Source organism: Plectropomus leopardus, chromosome 6 (assembly GCF_008729295.1).
Source record: "Plectropomus leopardus isolate mb chromosome 6, YSFRI_Pleo_2.0, whole genome shotgun sequence".
Lineage (NCBI taxonomy): Eukaryota > Metazoa > Chordata > Actinopteri > Perciformes > Serranidae > Plectropomus > Plectropomus leopardus.
In genome coordinates, this window is record NC_056468.1 from 19,469,140 (window position 1) to 19,483,495 (window position 14,356).

Consider the following 14,356-nt stretch of genomic DNA (forward strand, 5'->3'; position numbering starts at 1 on the left):
TGCAATTAACGTGACGTTGCATCTCTGTGAGGGGATGATCAAATTTGAACTGGAGTAAACCCACCGTCAGTTAGTTACCTAGCAACATGGCAGCACGGTAATGACAAATTGATGGCTTGCAATGCTCATCACATACCTGGACCTGATGCACACCAGTGATGCAACTCCGGCTCCACCACACTCCAGCACTCAGCAAATCAGAGTTCACCGGCCTTTCCACCGCGTTTTGGGGGGTCACTACTTTCACCACGGCGTCCTCTCAGCACGAAACAGCCGCCGACTTGATGCGGTTTGGAGGCAATGCCATAATTGAGATGAACGCATCGAAAGTCAACTGATTTGCTCTCCGTTTGTTTGGCCGCTCAGCAGAGGAAGGGGTGCGGGTATAACATGTAGAGATGACACGTAGAGAAACATCACCGGCTCGGCTGTACGTTACATGATATCAACCGCCGTTTCTGCTCGTGTTTACAAAATCTGGCCGCATCATTGCGCCGGAGAACCACACGCTGGATTTCCTCAATCGAAAGAAAAGGCCAAAGTAGCGATGGTACAGCCAAAATGTCCTTGAGTACCAAGGCTGTCCTCTCAGGAGTTGGCGGTTGGGCTGGTCCCGGCGACGGAAACGAAACGGCCGTGAGATCAGTCCAACGGCTCCCGCCACCGTCCACAGAACCGGGAAGAGCGAGCAGCGACCAGATGAAGAGCACCCGCCATCGTAAGTTGTCGCTCCTCAAGTCTGAGCGCTGCGAGACTTCACAGTCTTTTCAGGCACGACAAAAAATACCGTCGACCTGACCGGGCACAACACGGCTTCCGGTACAGCTTTCAAAATAAAAGCCTGATTTTCTGCGTATTTACAGTTGTGAATGTCGGAATGTGTCATTAACCCGTTGAAACCTGAGCAATTGCAAAACATGGGAAAAGGCAAAAGGCAAATTAAGAAGAAATGACCAAATAAATAAATTAATACATACATACTTACACAGATACACAAAACACAAGACACGTGATGAAATATATAGGTTACCTTACATATGATATGATATATGTTATGACATGATATAATAACATCAACATTTTTCAGCTACTATTTTTGGTTTTTAGGCTAATGTAACCTAAAATAGGACCTATCTTTTGGGAGTATCTGTGTTTTGTTTGAGTACTTGTATTTCTGTTAACAATTTAGTTACTTTTGTAAAATAGGGGAGGAAGGCGGGAGAGGACGTACAAATAGTAGAATGAAGAAATTAGAGAAGGAAAAACAGTTTTTTTGTTCTTTAAATCATTTAAGTTGTGAAAAAGACATTTTACTTCCAGTGTAGGTCCAATGTGGGTGCCATTGTGAAGGTGGTGTACAAGTTTAGAAATAAACGTCATAATTCTTAAAATTATGACAACTATCTTTTTTATTAAAAGCATTTACTTGTACATTTACTTTCAAAACATCAGTACATATAATGTCATAAAACTTCTTTTTATACTTGAGTACAGTAAACACTGTAAGACTTATACAAAAGTGATATTCTAATAGGTGACTTTAAGTCCTACCAAAGTCATTTTCTGGTAAGATATCTATACTTTTACTCAAGTATGCATTTAGGCACTTCATCAACCACCTATGATAATATAGACTCATTAAGAATCACAGCATATACAGTCAGTGTACAACGGACAGATGGAAAACAAGTGTATCTTTGCTTATCCAGTCCAAAGTGCAACGTCCAAAGATTATTCCAAGAGATGAGTTCCCTAACAGCAGCTTAGATCATATGATTTAATCATATTCATGCAATTTCCGAAATATGAAAAGAAAAAAAAAATACCAACTTACATTTATCTATATGAAATTTTGAGAGAATAACCAATAGATTTATAATATATACCTTTCCTCAAATTTCCTGTCATGGGCAATGAATCAGAATATAACATGCTCATTCAATAATGCAAAATCTTTGTATACAGTGTCAATAATACATTTGTAAACCCCTTTGAATAATTCTCCAGAGATGTGGGACAGTGGTTGGATGAGCAGAGCAGAAGTAACAATTTATGTCTTTAATGTTTTTCAGACTATGCTTTGCAAGGTAAAACATTTGGATAATTACTCCAATACGTAGTGACATAAGGCTTTGTAACGGCTTCGCTCTGAACAAATAAATATTGTGTAAACATACTACACAGCGGCATGAGGCGCGTAACTTCCGGTGTTTTTCTTACCTTTTTCTAGCTTGACGGAGCTCAGGCTGCCACAGCACATTCAGATGAGCAGTTTCGATAGTAGAGCGCTCCCTGCCGGCAGCCGAGTATTTTGTCCAAACTGGCGTCACAGGTGGTATTTCCGCAGGCAGAGACACTGTTGAAGGATGTCAAGTTACAAAGATACTTTTATAGCAGCCGTGTTGCACTCATTAAAACTTGTAATAATCTTTATAGTCTAGTATGCAGAGAAAGAAAAACACACTTTAAGCCTCAGTTTACCCACATAAATATATATTTAATGTAAAGTCACATTTACTTATAATAATAATAATCATTATTATTGTTATTGTCGTTGTTATTATTATGATAATGATAATAAAGGTAAAAGCTAAAAATAAGTAAAAGGTCAATAACAATGGTTACACAGAATAGGTAGACTAAAAAGGTGTGTTTTGGGGAAGGATTCGAAAGCGGGGAGAGAGTCAATATCATGGATGGTTTGTAGGAGAGAGTTCCTGAGGCGAGAGGCTGCACGGCCTAAAGTTCTGTACCCCAAAGAAGATAAACAAACAGGAGGTGTAGTGAGAGGCATGGAGGAGGAAGACTATATATATACATATATACATATATGTGTGTGTGTGTGTGTGTGTGTGTGTGTGTGTGTGTGTGTGTGTGTGTGTGTGTGTGCATAGCAAAATGCTTTCAAGTCAAGGCAAACAGGTTAGGATCTGCCCCAACACAAGTTTACATTTATATGGTAAAAGGTGCATAAAAAGGCAATTATACATTATAATACTATCAAGTAATACAGAGAGGGCAGGGCCAAAAAGAAGCTAAAACAAAACAAAAAAAAGTAGTAATGTATTTAGGCACATCTGCTTTGACACTGTATATTTATTGTTATCATCATGCTATTTATCAGAAAAGTGAAGCGATTAAAGGAGGAAAATAAATATTCTATGTTATTTTTTCATATTTGTGTATGCCGTAACCTGTGTGACTGGTTGTACATCTAACACTGCATCCGCTGGTACTATGCTTTTGCATATGCAAAAAAATATGAAAATGATCCTTGTGACATATTTCACAACCAACTCTGAAGCATATCAAAGAACTTAACAAAAACACAGTGAGGAATCATGTTCTCAGTACATCCTTGTTTAAGTTCTGCACAGCACTTTGTAGTGTTGACAGTAACCTCCATTGCTTCTTCCCCCTCATCCTCTTTATTTTTTTTAACCAAACACAAATGATGATCAATAATGAACCACAAAGTTTTAAATACACCAGAGCTCAGATTAACTTTTTATACACAATCTTTTTCTTTCTTTTTTTGTGGACCACAAATTGACAGATTTTATATATTTTTATCTCTGTTACAAGCAATTGTTACTGTGGGTTGTACTTTACTGGGAAAGTGAGTCTTTTGCAAGACAAAGAACCACATAAAACTGACAGAGTAAATGTTATTTTGTAAAAAAAAAAAAAAAAAAAAAAAAAAATGAGGGTCAATTTTAATGTGAGCACTAATGATAAAGTTCAAGTAATTAGAAATGCTCCTCCCCCACTTGCAATATCAGAGAGATGTCATCACAGGTCATCAGAGAGATTGTCTTTTCCTGGTGACCTACATAGTTTCCTGATTTACTAATTATAGTCATTGTCGTGGGAGAGAGCCAGAGGCATTACATCACAATCCATTTGTTTGCAGCATATAAAACTTCTTTACGAAAGATGTATTTGTAGCATTAAAATGGAAATTATTGTTATATTGATTGGATGTTTTCAGAGATTATTTAGAAACTACAATAGACCGTGTACAAGTGTTTGACACTGCTCGCAGTGATGGACACCTGCGAACGATGGAAATAATGAAGCTAAAATTTAACCTGCTTTACTGGATTCAATAGCAATATTTTTTGCAGTGTAAAAAGACACAAAGCAACGTAAAGCAAGTGTTTCATGTATTGTGAAAAGTGAATGATGAATAAATGAATAAAACAGCTAACATGTAGTGTCAGCTGAAGTGGTATATCTTGGGCTGACATGTGGATATGTTTACAATAATATGTTGCCATGCAGTAATTAAATTTACAGTGAAATCCAAGAGTAGTGTCAGAACACTACAGTTAATTGTAATATTTGAATACTTTTTCTACATGCACATCACAGACAATACAATGCCATAGTGTAACACTTATGTGAAATTTACAAGCTGTGCGTTTAATTGTCCACATTGCCCTAAAAAACTTTACATCCTCCACCATTTGTCGTTATGCTAACATGTAAGCAATAAACTTGAATGAATGTGAATATCATGATACTTCAAGGTAATGGATGACATTTAATCAGATTTTCAAGTGTTGTTAGATTACAGATACATTGTCAATGATTTCTTGATAACATTTTTGATTACACCTTTAAATTATGGCAAATTTAAAATAGTGAAATCATTTTTATGATGACAAATGCTCGCTAATGGTCCAGTGTGTAGAATTTTAGTAGCATCTAGCAGTGCGGTTGCAGAACTCCTTGGAAGATGACCTGCTCCGTATGTAGATAGAAACGGCTCATTCTATGCCAACGAAAGCACAACCATTGTTTTCAGATGATTATAAAGTAATGGAAAAATAATATGAATGTTATATAAAGTATAGACTAAAATTTCTGTCAATAAATGCATCTAAATCTACACAGTGGACCCTTAAATCATGAAAAAATCTGACATATGGAGTTTATTTAGACAAATGCTCCACTTTGTTGTGTTAATTAAGAATTTAATTTGACCAAATGCTGTTTATGGGCATGTAAACCGCATTTTATTTGCACGGGAAATATTTTGAAAAGAAAAGGTGTTGAGTTCAATTTTTTTGTGGCAGCATCCATTTTTTAGTAGGCTATAAACTGCAATATTTTTAATGTATAATTTTGAAGCCTAATCCAAAAGCATCCACTTTATTTCTTTATCTTTTAAATCATATTATTAGTTATGACAATATTCGTGCCATTTGTATCCATTAACTGACAACATCTCAAAGTAAGCTGAACCAAAACTGTGCAGGACAGAAAGAGTGAGTTCGTTAGGTTTTATTCACACCAGATGATAGTTTGTTAATTATCTTTCACTGCAAACAGACACCGAACTTCCTAAACGTTGATTCGGACTACTCTGAGCTATTTTCCAACCTTAACCACCACTGACGCACAGTCACGCCTTTCCAAAATATCTACCAGAGAGAGCATTAAAAGAAACTCAAACTTTAAAAGTCGATTATCAACATTATGAAACAGTTTTTGCAGTGTGTCCTACCTGCTGGGGGTTTGTTGCCAGTATATCCAGTTCAGCCACCAAACAGAGGAGGGTGGTAGAGGGACAGACCTGTTATTCTGGCCACGAAGAAAAACATGACGTCTGCCGATTGGTCGACTGGTGACGTAAACGTAGAAGAAGAAGAAGAGACAACATAAACAACACATGCAGCCATGACCGTGAAACAAACTGGAATCAAAAAGGCGTCTATTTAAATTGATATAAGTACTTAATAAACTATCGATATCTACTTTTTGGTTACTCACAACGTGATGTAATGCTGTCAGTCACTTTAATGTAAAAGATGTCGCGGCTTCTTCCGTTCATCAGCTGCGTGTCCAGGCGGGTCATGTGGACAGGCTGTACCAGTGTCCCCCCACTGCTAAGACCGCTCCCACCTGGACTTTCGTGTGTTTTTGCGGCTGGTAAAAAGGACCTGATAGATCTTCCCGTCCTGAATGAGGACGAGCTTGAGGAGCAGTTTGTGAGAGGATCTGGACCTGGTGGACAGGCCACCAACAAAACCAGCAACTGTGTGGTGCTCAAGCACATCCCCACCGGGACAATCGTGAAGGTTAGAGTTGTTTATAAATCCATCCTAGTGCAACTTGGTATCCCACAGTCCATGTGTCGTAGACAGGTCCTTAAAAAGTTTCAAAATGTCTTAAATTCAACAATATTAGGCCTTAAAAGTCATGAAATAGTCTTAAATTCAAATTTGTGAGGTCCTAATTACCAAATATTTAATCTAATTCCATTTATCCATCATTTACTGTCTTCCAGGCATAATTAGTCGAGCTTTTTGTGTACAAGTTTACATATATGATGTTACACATATTTAAACCCACCACTGAACCTCATGCTGTCTTAATACTTGTTACTTTTTGTCAAAATATAGATAACTTAACCATATTCCTACTGTTATGACCTGTCTTAAAAGGAAATATATAGGGAGACACACCATGGCAAAGTTACACACAATTTATTTATTTAATCGAAATTTTAAAAAATCAGAACAAATTAAAGGTTAGCTTAAATATTTACTTGTGTGTAATGTGGAAGTCAGTGTTGTCAGTAGTGTGTGTTATGCATGAGTGAAAAATGTGTGCAGGTGTTATAAAGGCGCATAAAAGCGAAGCGAAGAACTTAGGAAACATAATCAAACCAGACAAGGGAGATGCAGCAGCAGAGTGGAAGTTCAGACAGACTGAGCTACCTGCTGCTGCACACACGCTTAAATAACCCAAAGCACTCTCAGGTGTTCCCAGTTGCTCCTACGAGCACCAGCACAAAGACAGGTGAGAGATGACAACACAAATACACAGAGACGACATACTGGGGTCATCACGCTACGTAACATCTCTCTATGCACAGGAACACACATGCTAGTGACCTTTATACTGACCTGAGTTAGAAAAAGATAATTTGTCCAAAAATTATTCTTAAAAAGCCTTACTTGTAGACACTCTGGTATTTTTTGGTGAGTGAGTGACCCAGATCAGAATGATTAAATAGAAACTTTTTTAAAAATTCATTCTTGAGCATGGAAACAAATCAGTCTCATCTCAAGGTCCATGTAGAATCATTATATTTATCCTGTGATGCCAAGTGTCATGGAAATGCAGATGTTGAAATTTAAGGACTTATTGTCCATGATGGTTTAAAAGTTGAGTTTCACATTGAAGTTTTTTTATGCCCTAAAAAATAGGAAATGATTAATGAAAGCCACAGAAAATCTACTAAATAGGTGGTAGGGATGATGTGATTTTTCATTTAATTCATTTATTTTTGCCAACAAACATTATGTGAGTCACTAACCATGTTATTTAATGTCTTGTACTATTTACTCTGCAGTGCCATCAAACCAGATCTGTGGACATAAATCGAAAGCGTGCTCGGGACATCATGAGAGAGAAACTTGATGTTGTTTATAAAGGAGAACTCAGTGAAGTTCTAGTAAAGAAGAAAGAGTCCGAGCAGAGGAAACAGCAGAAGAGGAGGAAGGCCAATCAGAATCTGGAGAGGAAAAGATTGTTTAAAGAAGCGCTTAGTGCAGACTCCAAACCTGGAAATGACACTGTTTAAAATGTTTTTGTGGAATTAAATAAATATATGAAAATTTCTTTGCGTAATGTCTATGAAGAATGGATAACAAAACCTGAAAAGGAGCTGTCAAGAGTTGTAAATCCAATAAGCCTTTTTTTTAAAAAAAAAGTTGCAATACAAAGAACATCACATAGCCTAATACAAGACTATGTGATCATGATTATGACTATGTGACGTATTTTGTTGTTGTTGGTAAAAAAAAATAAAAAATGTTGGTTATGTGTAGTGCATGTTTTTATGCTTTAAGTGGTGCCCTTCTCCCAAAAAAACAAAATATTGGGATATATGCTTTAGATAAAAGCTTTGATATGTAGCATTACTTGTTGATAAATGTAATTTAAGATGATGCATTTCTTTATTTTTAGCATTTGATGATTAAGTAATTTCTTGTAAGTTGTATTAAGTTGAAGTCAATTTCATCATAGCCTGATCTGATCATAGCCACATACCATAGAACATTTCCTACTGGCCCAATTTATTACAAGATATCAGCAAAAGCTTTCTAACCTAAACCTTTTGAGCTCACAGTACTAAAAAAAAAACAATTTCTCTTAAAAATATAGCACAGACCAGACACTTGTTTTAGCTACTTGCATGAAAACTTGTTTGCCCAGAGAATGACATACCCATAGGCTACACCCTGGAAATTTAACTTTTAACTTTTGTTTTTGCTCAGTATGGTAAATTCTGAAAACACATTATTTTTAATGTTAAACAATATAATAATGTAGTATAATAATAGTATTAATAATGGTTATTATTATTATTATTGTTGTTATTATTGCCTTGATCTAATTTAGTAATGCTACTTCAATCAACAATCAACATCTTTTTGCCAATATAGATATGACCAGAGCCCTTTTTTTGTTTATTCTAGTACACTGGATATGACTACAGCAGAAAAACCCCTGCAGAGCTTCAGCCAATTAGAGAACGTCTTTCAAGCTCATGCCCCGCCCTGCCTGGATGAATCAGCCAATGAGAGGAGCGGTACGGTTTTTAAATCCTCCACGCTCTCTCTCTCACGCTCTGGTTCACAGCGGAGTGGTCTGTTATTTGTAGGGACAGAGGGGGTGAATTAAACACATTGAGGAGCCCGTGGACTCAGAGGGCAGAATAAATAACTTCTTCATCCCTTTTTAAATTTATTCTTGCAACTGACATGGCAAAAGGTAAACGTGTTAACGTGTTGTCGTATATTTGCATGTTGCACAAGCTGCAGTCGTCAATGTGCAGCTAATGCTAACTATCGTAAATAGAGGAGCGCCAGTTTTTGCTACACTAAGTTGTTTACAAATAAAACTCGCCGGTAATGGTCCTCTTTTGTAAACTATCGGGTGAGTTACACAGCTGTGCTTACACTTATTTATTTCCATGTTTTTAAAGGGAAGAAAAGTGTGCAAAGAACCGACAAAAAGCCCGAGGACACTGTTGAACATAAAGTCACCTCGCGGAAGGAGACAAAGGAAAACAAACCAGCAACTAACAAGGTATGTTATATTGTTCCGTTTAAATCTTTCTCAGCTTTTGTGTTTGATAACTTAAGTAAGAAACACGTAGTTTTAAGTCGCTTCTCTGTTAATTCACCAAAGTTACTGTTACAGTGGTCCTGCCTCAGCATGGCGTCATAACAACTCCCAGCTGTGCTCTGCCCCATGTAACCAATAAAACCATAAGATTTAAATGTTAAAATTTAAGTACTATAGCGATATTGGTACTTTAGGGTATAGTGCTGAAAATAATAGTGTGGGATGTTAACATGCTTTATTGTCACTAGAGAAACTGCTTAATGAACACCCTACAAAGGTTGATTTACGGTTTGTTGTAATATTTTAAATTATGATTGATGCTCCCGCACTCATTTTTAAAAAAAATATATCAAATCAAACTTTGTTTATATACAGGATACCTACAGCTTAAAAATTGGATTCGAGACTTTTGAAGGTTTTTTTTTAATGCCATTCATAATGAAATTTAAGATCAATTTTACACTAGCCAAAATTCAAGAAAAAAAATTATGGACTTACATCAGTTACTTACAGGAGAAATAATGCAATAATGCAAGAGGCATTCATTTAATTTTTCTATTTTTCCCTTAATTTTTTTTCTCCCAATGTTACCCAATATTATGCAAGGCCAGAAAAAAAACATTCATATAAATCCCTTTTCCATGTCTTTGTATTTTAAAGTCATTTGAAAGAATGATTTAAGACATTTTAATACCAATTAAGGCCTTATTTTTAAATTATTGGATTCATTGCCTTTCAAGACATTTTAAAGATCTGCAGGAACCCTTCACTTTTGGTAGAATCACACAACACAAAGTGCTTCACAGAGCAGGATTGAAACAACACAAAAAAATTAACGAGCAAACAACCAAAAATTACAGCAAAAAATGATAAAATGTTTAAAATAAATAATAAAAGAAAACTGGTCCTGGATAAGTGGTAGAAAATTGATGGATGGATGGAATAAAAGTCAAAGAAACAAATAAATACAAGGTATAAAAAAAAATAAGCATAAAAGACCAAAGATAAGATTTAAAAAGAGAGGCAACAAATAATAAGGCGGCTTAAATGAAAAGCCAAGCTAAAAATTGAGTCTTAAGGTTTATTTTCAGTCCTTCAGATGTTCAGGCAGACTATTACATACACTTTTACCACAGTGGCTAAAAATACTATCCAATAATCCTAATGCATACCCTACCAGCATATTTCTGACATGATGCAGTTACCATGGAGATGTTTACCACTCCTGTGTTGGAGTTGGCAGGCAGAGCTGAAAAGTCTTCATCACCTGTCAGTCCTCTATTTCTGTTGGATCCAGTGTTTTTTTTTTAATTTTCATTTTGTAAAAGAAAACCAGCAGTTTTTTAAGCAAAAACTGATGTACTTGTACAACATGCATGTTATGAGTGTGTGGGAGCAGGAATGAAAGCCTTAAATACAGTCTGCACCAGGTCCAAGCTTTAAATATAGCCTCATAATATATGACGTCTCATCTTGTCAGAGTTAGCTGAATGTGTATGTACATCCCCGGGTTTACTTCTATGAATGGTACATGGTGTTTACACTTTTTCACCATGGTAAATAATTATTACTTTTGCAGGATTGCTTAGGTACAGTGCAGTCTGTTTTCCAGAGTCTACGGAGTCCAAGCAAACCTCGATCCCCTCTGAGCGATAGTTCAAGCACGCTGATCCAAGAAGGAAATGAATCTGATGCAGCTAATCCCGACACGTCAAAGCTAAAGAAAGGTGAGTACCTGAACTTTTTTAAGAGTTTGAATCGACTAATCTGAAATAGTTTGCTTACTTGTATTACACGTGATCTCCTAGCTATTTTGTTATCGTATGGTCAGCAGATCCACGTTTACCACATAAACATTTCCTTCTCATGTGAATGGTAGCAGTGTTCACTGACCCACTGTCTTATGACACAACTTATCTTTTTTTTTTTTTGACCAAGGTCAAATGTTTCAGACAGCTTTCAATTTCATTCTTTGTCCTCATTTTAGACATGCCTAATGAAATAATAGCTGAGAGTTGTGAGTCCAAAGAGCCGAAGCCTGAAATTGCTTGTCACAGTCATGAGATCAGAGAACAAGCCACTGATCGACTCGAGCAGAAAGAGTTCGGCACGCACACAAACGGCAGGTCTGCAGCAGACATCAAAGTTTCAGCAGCCAAACCTCGGAGTAGAACTGCTCGCAAACTGGGAGCAAAAAAGTGAGTGCAGAAAGCCAATAAGTCATTATTATTTGATGGAAGAAAATACTCCTATATTTAATAGAAAGCTGCACAATTAAAATCTCTCTTAATGTTTCTCTTTTCAGGACGGAGAATAAAGCTCCTCAAAACAGAAAGGTCACAGACTATTATCCCATCAGACGGAGTAACAGAAAAACTAAAGCAGAGTTAAAGGTCAGGTTAATACACTGTCATGTTTTACCTGCAAATAACATTTTTAGATTTTTTTGTGTGAAAGTTTGCAACTCTACCATAAACAAAAAGTCTGACTTTGACCTAAATCCTCAAATTGTTAACAGAGTGAAGAACACAAACATATTGATGACCTGATAAAGAATGACATTGAAGAAGGAATGAAGGTAACATTTGAAGGTTCAAATATAAATATGTCTGATACATTTTACTATGTATTTTGCGATATACAGTGCTTCCATTAGTACACTTTAACAGTGTTGATGTCTGAAAGTACTAAAATCCTTCCAGTAACAACAGCATTGATCAGAAGTCTTTAATGGCAGAATAATGAATCTTACCAAACTGCGTGCATTTTCAGTGATTTCTGTAGATCATTCATAATTGCTACAATTTTTATTTTTTTTATAAAACATAAGTCATTCATTAGTACTTGCTAGTTTTTGGGGGAAAAAACAAAACAACATTATAAATTAAATATTGTTGAAAGTAGTAGTTAAGCAACCCCTGCACCATTGCTATTTCAGATAAATCTCACACTTTGTTGCTTTTGAATGTGAACAGATCAAACACATCGAGGGAAAAGGAAGAGGGATATTTGCTATCAGTGGCTTCAAGAAGGGGGACTTTGTCGTGGAGTACCATGGAGACCTACTGGAACTATCTGAGGCTAAAATAAGAGAGGCCCAGTACGCACAGGATCCCCAGAAAGGCTGCTACATGTACTACTTCCAGTATCAATCCAAGACGTACTGGTAAGTCCAAATGGCAACAATTTGTAATAGGATTGGCATGCAGGTTCACATTTGTTTTTTGTTCAACTTTCTGGCAATGATTAATTGTTACCGTAAACACCAATTCTATGAATTAGTTTAGTTGCATATCATAACCATTTCCCTCCCTATGTTTGCGTTCTCTCTCAGCTGGCTGTCAAATGAAGGCAAATTGCTAAGAAAAGAAGAAATTAATTTTAAAAAATTTAAAATACAAAAAGAGTCCCTTTTCTATGTCACAGTAACATCTTTCTGAACTCAAAAACTTTTCCCCATTGACTTTGTCAGTGACAAAGTTTATATGCACACCTGTGCTCCACTATTATTCCAGATACGACAATATTTGGAATTTGATGCAGGTCGTGTAAATGGCATATTCTGAATTAGGCCTTATTCTGAACAAAGTGTTTTTCTCAATTAAGAAATTTGGGATATGCTGGTATGGTATTCTTTGGACATGTATACAGCATATTTGAAATATACCGTGCGCCTTAATTGGGGTCTTTTCGGCAGTTTGCCACACTCTGCCTTTTGCCTGTTAATGGTCGGCTTTGTCCGTTGTCATGGATACATTGTATACAAACCATCTCAACAATTTGAAAGGCTGGGGTAGAGATGCATGCCCAAAAGAAAAGCCCATATTTTTGGTCAGAAGGAGAAACACACCTGTTTTAAATCATTGTGAAAGACTTTGGTATCAAAAGATTTTTGGATTTGTGCAAATTTAGCAACACCGGCCTTTTTTTAAGAAGTTGGTTGAAGGAATGAAAGAGGGAGACTTTATTCACACACAGTAAACAAAGTACACCACCAGTCAAAAACTAATGGGGGGGAGAGACATGGCACAAGTGACAGCCATTCCACTTTATCATAATTTGATGTGATAAATGACATTTAGGTAACTGGAGTATGCACAGATGCATGTAATCAGGAACATTAGTAGAATATTAATAAGCGCAAAAAACACTATTTTGTTCATGTAAACATCACTGAGACTGCAGACTGTGTTTTGGTTACAGTATAATCCTTTTGTCTGTTTACATATTGCAGTGTTGATGCCACAGAGGAATCAGGTCGTCTTGGAAGATTAATCAACCACAGTAAAAATGGAAACTGCCACACGAGGCTTCACCCCATCGATGGAACCCCTCATCTGATTTTGGTGGCGTCCAGAGACATCGAAGCAGAGGAAGAGCTGCTGTATGACTACGGTGATCGGAGCAAAGCCTCAGTCTTGGCTCACCCTTGGCTCAAATACTGAATCCTCGACCACAAGTGTTTATATTTCAGATGAATTGGTGCTCTCTGCCGTGTTGTTCAGCTTCATGTAAAATATGCTATAGATTCTCAAGTGGCTTTTTTTATTAGTATAAAAAATGTTTTTGTTTTAAATGAGCGTTGATGCCTCAACACAGTGTATTTTTGCAACTGTTGTTTTTATCATGGTTTTATTTTTTTATATCTAATTGTAGCAGACTGATGCAAGCTTGAAGATTTTATCTCCTGGATAAGTAGTGTTTCATGTTATCCACGAGATTTCCTTTTGTAATGAATATAATTGACAATTGAGTTTCACTATTATAAATTATTACCTGTGCTGTAAATTAAGGAATAAAACACTGTTGAGTTTTCATTCCAGCTGTGGCATTGTTAATGGAAATATGTTGGAAAACACGGGAAGAGGGGATTTAACATGCAGTAAAGGTCCCTGACTGGAATTAAGTACCCCAGTGTCATATTTTCATCCATACAGTGTAGCTGAAGATAAAACTACTTTGTACCTAAGCTTTGCTGGGAAGTTGGAAGAAAACCAGTGAGAAAAAGGTCAAAATTTTGTGCCTGACAAAAATACACAGTATGTAGGAACAGCAGTGATGTTAGCAGTATGCACTGTATGTACAACATAGCTTTGAGGGTTAATTATTAAGTTATATTTTGCAATAAAAATGATGTTGCTTCAAAAGGAAAAAATAATATAATTTAACACATTAAGACAAAATTGAATCAAACTAAATTCTGTTCATC

General features: G+C 36.4%; 2 protein-coding genes across 3 annotated transcripts; both read left to right on the plus strand.

Moving 5' to 3' along the window:
• The first annotated feature begins 5,662 nt into the window (after positions 1 to 5,662).
• On the plus strand, positions 5,663 to 7,766 carry mtrfr (mitochondrial translation release factor in rescue). Its single transcript, XM_042488834.1, has 2 exons — positions 5,663 to 6,086; positions 7,367 to 7,766. The coding sequence occupies exons 1-2, from the start codon at positions 5,817 to 5,819 to the stop codon at positions 7,595 to 7,597; spliced, it is 501 nt and encodes a 166-aa protein (XP_042344768.1). The 5' UTR covers positions 5,663 to 5,816; the 3' UTR covers positions 7,598 to 7,766.
• Positions 7,767 to 8,642: 876 nt separating this feature from the next.
• Positions 8,643 to 14,241, plus strand: kmt5ab (lysine methyltransferase 5Ab). 2 transcript variants are annotated; one of them, XM_042488722.1, is made up of 8 exons: positions 8,643 to 8,790; positions 9,005 to 9,108; positions 10,727 to 10,874; positions 11,135 to 11,345; positions 11,453 to 11,540; positions 11,666 to 11,725; positions 12,123 to 12,313; positions 13,382 to 14,241. In XM_042488722.1, exons 1-8 carry the CDS (start codon positions 8,781 to 8,783, stop codon positions 13,590 to 13,592), a joined length of 1,023 nt encoding a protein of 340 aa, XP_042344656.1. In that variant the 5' UTR covers positions 8,643 to 8,780; the 3' UTR covers positions 13,593 to 14,241. The 2 variants fall into 2 exon arrangements, with proteins under 2 accessions (XP_042344656.1, XP_042344657.1); XM_042488723.1 differs by having other exon boundaries at positions 10,760 to 10,874.
• Positions 14,242 to 14,356: the final 115 nt, after the last annotated feature.

Coding starts and splice junctions, on each gene's coding strand:
- mtrfr (XM_042488834.1), top strand. CDS start 5,817: ATGTCGCGGCTTCTTCCGTTCATCAGCTGCGTGTCCAGGCGGGTCATG. Junction 6,087..7,366: donor CCACCGGGACAATCGTGAAG/GTTAGAGTTGTT, acceptor TTTACTCTGCAG/TGCCATCAAACCAGATCTGT.
- kmt5ab (XM_042488722.1), top strand. Junction 11,541..11,665: donor AAACTAAAGCAGAGTTAAAG/GTCAGGTTAATA, acceptor AATTGTTAACAG/AGTGAAGAACACAAACATAT. Junction 12,314..13,381: donor TATCAATCCAAGACGTACTG/GTAAGTCCAAAT, acceptor TACATATTGCAG/TGTTGATGCCACAGAGGAAT.